Source organism: Camellia sinensis, chromosome 1 (assembly GCF_055761805.1).
Source record: "Camellia sinensis isolate YWXY chromosome 1, ASM5576180v1, whole genome shotgun sequence".
Taxonomy (NCBI): domain Eukaryota; kingdom Viridiplantae; phylum Streptophyta; class Magnoliopsida; order Ericales; family Theaceae; genus Camellia; species Camellia sinensis.
Window position 1 is genome coordinate 71,883,048 of NC_138961.1, and position 6,261 is coordinate 71,889,308.

A 6,261-nucleotide genomic window follows, 5' to 3' on the forward strand; every position below is an offset into this window, starting at 1 on the left:
TCTCTTAATTTCTTGGCTGTGTTGCCATAGTTAAGAACCATTCTAATTATTGAGCTAATTAACAATAACAGTAGTACTCTCTATTTCTACCAAACCTTAGCTTTTCTCTCTCTTTCTGTGTTTTTTTAAGGGGAGAGGGTGATACTTTTAATCATTCTCTCTCCTTCAATTATTTTCTTATAGTTTACCCTATTTTCATTTTTGTTTATCACCATACACTATTACAAAAATAGTTAAAGATCACACTTTGACAAAAAAAAGATCTCACTTTTATTGGAAGTATGATAAAAAAAATTAAATTGATATTTTAATCACACTTAATTTGATTGAGTGTGATAATATTTATTTTTTATGTCACTTTTCAATTAAGTGTGATTACATATATATGTTTTAATCACACCTTCTAATTAAAAGTGTGATTATATATACACTACTACTTTTTAATCACACTTTTTAAACAAGTGTGATTATATATATATATATTTTTAATCACACATTCTAATTAAAGTGTGATTATTTATATATTTTTTAATCACACATTCTAATTAAAGTGTGATTATATATACACTACTTCTTTTTAATCACACTTTTTAAATAAGTGTGATTATATATATATTTTTTAATCACACCTTCTAATTAAAGTGTGATTATGTCACTACTACAAAAATAGTTAAACATCACACTTTGACAAATAAAAATATCTTACTTTTATTGAAAATGTAATAAAAAAAATTAAATTGATATTTTAATTATACTTAATTTGATTGAGTATAATAATATTTATTTTTTATTTTATTTTTAAATTAAATGTGATTATATGTATATTTTTTATTCACACCTTTTAATTAATGTGATTGCAGATAGCTTTGAATATATTATTTTTATATAATAATATATCCCATTACCTGTGTGAAACATTGCCATATTGTTGGGTATTTTTCTCTTCTCTTTTTCTCTTCTTTTCTTATTCTTCATAGAAACACTGTTGTGCTTTTGATTATTGGACTGAGTTGCTTATGGTCATTGAGATTTTCCGAGTCAAAGTTGCCTCAAGATGAAGGTAAGAAGATTTCCTCATTTTATATTATAGTTATTTCTGTTTGGGTGCCAAGAAAATGCAGGAATAATCAATCAAACTATAGAAATTTTGAGTATTGGTGTTTCATTATATGGGTTCAGTTAAAATGATTTTGGGGGAAAATCAAATAAATAGCAAACAAATGAATTGTTGAAGAATGGGACACAAATCTGAGATAATTTGTATTCCATAATGTGAAAATTCTGTGTCCACTTTTGATTTACTCTTGGTTTATATTTCTTGTTTGGATGGAAAAAGGTTAATTGCACTATTATTGCATTCTTATAGTTAAAACTAATTAAACTCTTCATCTCATTTATTTTATTTTATTGTGACACAGTGGCTGATTGATCATCTCAAGTTTCTTGATAATCCATTGTACATTGGTGGTGACTCCTACTCTGGTTTGGTTGTTCCATCATTGTTCAGGAAATTTTAACCAGTACCTTGTGTTCACAAAAACTTTTTTTCTTATTATTTTTACTAACTTTATTTTTATCTCTTAAATTATCTTCCTTGTTTTTTATTTTATCCTTAAATTATTAATTTCATCTATTAAGTCTCTATTTCTAATTTCAGCTGATGTGGTCTAATTAGAGACAGTTGTCCAAATCAATAATTGTTAAATCCTAATTTGATGGGCAGAAATGTCATTTCAAAATTTGAGCAACTGAAACAATATAATCAACCTATGTGTTTGGCTATGGAGTGTAAATTGTTTAATATAGCGTAAGTCCAAAGATAGGAGTTTGGTTGTGTGATTTATGTTGTTAAAATTGTAAAATTATATTTTGGCCCAGTTGTTTAGGTTTCTATGATTATTGGTTTGGTTGAACTATTTTCAATTAAATTATATGAAATGAAATCAGAATTTTATAGATGAAATTAGTAGTTTATAAATAGAATAGAAAAAATAGTAAAACTTTTCTAACTTTGCGGTGACTAACTTTATTTTTTGTAGGTAATGAACTTGGGCATCAACCAACAATGAACCTACAAGTACATGATCTAGTTTTAAAACTTTAATCAATTGTTCAGCTTATTCCAATTGCTTAGTTGTGTTTTTGTTTTTTGTTTTCCTTCTTCATGAAACTTTTTTGGAATTTTTTTAAAACAATTCATTTTTAGGAAATAGAACATCAAAAAGTTAATTTTAAAATTTTTTTTCACTCAGAAATGAAAATGATGGATACTTTCAAACTTTTCATTATTTTGTCTTCAAAAAATAAAAAATGAAAACAAATAACAAAAACACAACCTAACAGATAAGAATTTTCAGTTCATAATTTTATTTATTTATTTATTATTATTATTTTTTTTTCATTTTTGCTTTCTTTGAATGGGAGTGATCATTAGGGATATTTGTTGGGCAATCCAGTGACAGATGTCCAAGATGACCAAAATTCAGCTATCCCATATGCTCATCGTGTATCACTCATTTCAGATGAAATCTATGAGGTACAATTCCATTTTTTTTCTTTTATTTTTAATGTTTTGAGGTAAATTATATTATTAATCCCTATAGTTTAACTGAAGTTTTAATTTGAATCCTACACTTTTAATTTTATTGTAATGTGGTCCCTCTCTTATATATCATTAGAATTTTAAACGAAAAAAATATCATGTGCAAAACTAGAGGAACTAAAATAAAATTTAAAAGAAAATATAGGAATCACCACCGGTGTAATAAATGGGTGCATGAGGTCTCTTTCTTTCTCCATTTGACACAATTTAAATGTTGAAAATCAAATTGAAATTTTATTCATTAGGCACCAAATTGACAGTTTGAACATTAAAAATCAAAATGACACAAAACTCATATTTTAGGAATCAAAAATATAATTAACCCTACAAAAAAAAAATCCTTGCTTTCATCATTGCTTTGCCAAATACCTTATCCTTGGGATTGTGCTTTTACACAAAAGATGATTTTACTCTTTACCATAATTAACCTCACTTCATATCTTACAATTATAAATACAATATGATCTTTATATGTCCTTTTGCAGTCAACTAAACAAAGTTGCTATGGTGAATATATGAATATAGATCCAAACAATGCAGCATGTCTATATTATCTTCAAATTGTCTCTGAGGTAACTATGTTTTCACTTATTTCATCTTGGGTTAATTGAACTTTCATCTGCTAAACTATCGTCATTTTTTCTGTTTCATTATTAAACAATAATTTCATCTACTTAGTTTCTAAAGTCTCTAAATTCAATTCATGTGATCCAGTTGGAGATGCCAGTCCAAATCAATAACAGTTAAAGTCTAACCTAATGGGCAAAAAGATAATTTTACAATTTAAACAAATTAAATCATACCACCAATCACTCATCAAATTGGCTGTAAGGTTTAATTTGTTCAAAATAATAAGAAAAATGAAGGTTTGGTCATATGATTTAATTAATTCAAATTCCATAATGATCTAATTACCAATCAAGTTAGGTTTTAAAAATTACTGATATATATAACAAAACAACTATCCAACACCTTTGATAGTTTTTTAAGTTACTCATATGATTTAATTTATTCAAAAGGTTTGGTCACCTCTTGTTTTTTAGTTTTTCATTTGTTGAATTGTGTTTTGTTAGTATAACAAAACAACTATCCAACACCTTTGATTATAAAAAAAAAAAATTTAATGAGTCAGAAGTCGTGTATTTATGTTGACAGATTTGATGATGCAATAGCAGCGGCTCAAAGAGCAGCACGGCTGGACTCAAGCAGCAAGGAAGTGAACATGGTGGTTAGGAGGACATGGGCGGTGGCAATGGCTTGATCCAACGGTAACGATTTGTTCAGGGGATAAAGATACTCAGAGGCTTGTGTTGCATATGGAGAGGGACTCGACCATGACCCCTACAACTCGGTGTTGTTGTGCAACAGAGCCACTTGCAGGTCCAAACTTAGTCAATTTGAGAAAGCAATGAAGGACTGGACTGCTGCCCTTAATGTGCGCCCATCTTACAGGAAAGCCAGATTAAGAAGAGTCAATTGTTATGCCAAGGTAATTAACTAACTACTAGTAGCCTATCCTATATGTCTATTTGTTGCAACATTTTTTTGAGTTTTTTTGATATTTATGAGCAGAATTTAAAAGGAATTGAACGCTCTTCGCACTACTAGAACTATGATGGTCTAAGTGCTTCATATTTTACATGTTAATGCATCCTTTTTCTATGCTTGAAAATAGGTTATGGCAAGAAAGACAAAGATCTACATTGTGCTCGAGTATGTTGGCGAGGGCGAGCTTTTTGACAAAATAGCAAGGCATTGTTTTTTGAGCTTCTACTCTCTGAGCACCTATAATTTCATTCATAATATAATCAGTTGTGTAATGCATTACATCTTAATTTAGGCATTGCTCATGTCATGCTTACCATTTTGTTGTGGTAAATGAGCTCTATTGAGGCTCATTTATGTAAATCATGTGGGTACCGAGTCTTGTATTTTTCTGATAATATTCCCTTATTGACCCTTTTATAACTAGGCCAAACTAGGAAGACTTAAAGAGGATGAAGCTAGGAGATATTCTCAGCAGCTCATCAATGCTGTAGACTACTGCCACAGTAGAGGCATGTACCACAGAGACTTAAAGGTTTAACAAAGTTTCTTACATGTTTCATTGATTAATTAATGTATTTATTCTAATTTTTTCCTATAAAAAAGAATTTATTATCTAACAGTAATTTGGTTTCTTTGGCTATCTATTCGACCATGACTCTGAAATTTGCATTACCCTGCATCTTTTGCAGCCCGAGAATCTGCTTCTAGACTCATTTGGTGTTCTCAAGGTTTCAGACTTTGGATTGAGTGCATTTTCCCAGCAAGTGCGGGTAAGTATTATGTGAGTTTGCAACAATTTCCTCATCTAAGAGCAGATTTTTAGCAGGTGGGTGTTAATAAATTGAACTTTAAATTTTTAAAAGTGGTTGCAGCACTGAGTCAATTTTGCAGTCTATTTGGTTTACTAAAATCACCTAGTCCAGAAACTACCTTTCTGGCCAGGAGCAGTGCCCTGCTCTGAAAGGAATTCCTCAGGAATAATGTGGCCATTAGTTTTTCTTCTGTCCTTCAGTGGCTTGTTCATTTCTTGTTTCTATTAATTTGGAAATGAACTTTTTTTTTATGATTTGTGTCTTTCCTTTCCCTCTTTTTATATTAGTTCCCCAAATCAAGGAGGCAGTTTAGTTTTATTAGTTGACTTCTTCATAAGATTCTGTATTATGCATCATCTATATTTCGACACTTTGAAAACATTCAGTGACCATTTTTTAAGACTTGATCTAATCCACATTGAGGTTATATGATCTCAATATCATTCAGACACATAAGTTATGGATTGCCTTAAACCTAACCCTCATTCATCAATATAAGTTAGTGTTGTGGCTTTGCTTAATCAAAGACTGACTACCTTGTTTACTGTAGGAAGACGTGTTGTTTCACACTACCTGCGGAACCCCAAATTATGTTGCTCCTGAGGTATCAATTATGATGTCATGGAAATGGATGGTCACTTTGATGCAAAATTTTTTCCTTTTCTTATTAGTTTCTTGCATTTGTGATACTTCTTTCTTTCTTTCTTTCTTTTTTTTCCCCCTTTCTATCAGGTGCTCACCGATAAAGGTTATGATGGTACAGCAGCTGATATATGGTCTTGTGGGGTCATTCTGTTTGTTCTTATGGCTGGATACTTACCTTTTGACGAGCCGAACCACATGGCTTTGAAAGCAATCAAGAACTTAGTTTTTTCAAGTGTTTTTAATTTTTTAATATATGTAATCACAGTTAAATTTTTTTTATTAATTTCTTTATATATACTTTTGAACATTTAACCTTCATTTATGAAATATATGACGTTATTCCATTCAATATATGGTTGCGATTCAAAATATAGTATATAGTGTGTATTATATTCTTCAAATGCGCGTACAAAAATAATATTGAATATTCTTCAAATATGTCGATTTTTTTTTATCACATATTTTATTAGTTATTAATCACACTTAAAAGATGTGATCTAAATGTTTTTAATCACACTTAAAATGTGTGATCTAAATATTTTTAATCACACTTAAAAGATGTGATCTAAATGTTTTTAATCACACTTAAAAAGTGTGATCTAAATGTTATTAATCACACTTACCAAGTGTGATCTAAATGTTTTTAATCACACT

General features: G+C 29.5%; 2 protein-coding genes across 2 annotated transcripts; both read left to right on the forward strand.

Moving 5' to 3' along the window:
• Positions 1 to 908: 908 nt before the first annotated feature.
• Positions 909 to 4,351, forward strand: LOC145795327 (serine carboxypeptidase 1-like). The gene is made up of 6 exons (XM_082879426.1): positions 909 to 1,060; positions 2,040 to 2,077; positions 2,435 to 2,536; positions 3,128 to 3,174; positions 3,758 to 4,091; positions 4,278 to 4,351. The coding sequence occupies exons 2-5, from the start codon at positions 2,066 to 2,068 to the stop codon at positions 3,861 to 3,863; spliced, it is 267 nt and encodes an 88-aa protein (XP_082735552.1). The 5' UTR covers positions 909 to 1,060; positions 2,040 to 2,065; the 3' UTR covers positions 3,864 to 4,091; positions 4,278 to 4,351.
• A 162-nt stretch (positions 4,352 to 4,513) lies between these two features.
• LOC145795331 (CBL-interacting serine/threonine-protein kinase 9-like) lies at positions 4,514 to 5,956 on the forward strand. Its single transcript, XM_082879434.1, has 4 exons — positions 4,514 to 4,682; positions 4,840 to 4,920; positions 5,513 to 5,566; positions 5,695 to 5,956. The coding sequence occupies exons 1-4, from the start codon at positions 4,662 to 4,664 to the stop codon at positions 5,917 to 5,919; spliced, it is 381 nt and encodes a 126-aa protein (XP_082735560.1). The 5' UTR covers positions 4,514 to 4,661; the 3' UTR covers positions 5,920 to 5,956.
• The last annotated feature ends 305 nt before the right edge of the window (positions 5,957 to 6,261 follow it).

Bases quoted from the DNA above. Each gene is read 5' to 3' on its own strand.
- LOC145795327 (XM_082879426.1), top strand. The intron at 2,537-3,127 runs GTACAATTCCAT...ATATGAATATAG, and splicing joins TTTCAGATGAAATCTATGAG to ATCCAAACAATGCAGCATGT. The intron at 3,175-3,757 runs GTAACTATGTTT...TTATGTTGACAG, and splicing joins ATCTTCAAATTGTCTCTGAG to ATTTGATGATGCAATAGCAG.
- LOC145795331 (XM_082879434.1), top strand. From the start codon at position 4,662: ATGTACCACAGAGACTTAAAG. The intron at 4,683-4,839 runs GTTTAACAAAGT...CATCTTTTGCAG, and splicing joins TGTACCACAGAGACTTAAAG to CCCGAGAATCTGCTTCTAGA. The intron at 5,567-5,694 runs GTATCAATTATG...CCTTTCTATCAG, and splicing joins CAAATTATGTTGCTCCTGAG to GTGCTCACCGATAAAGGTTA.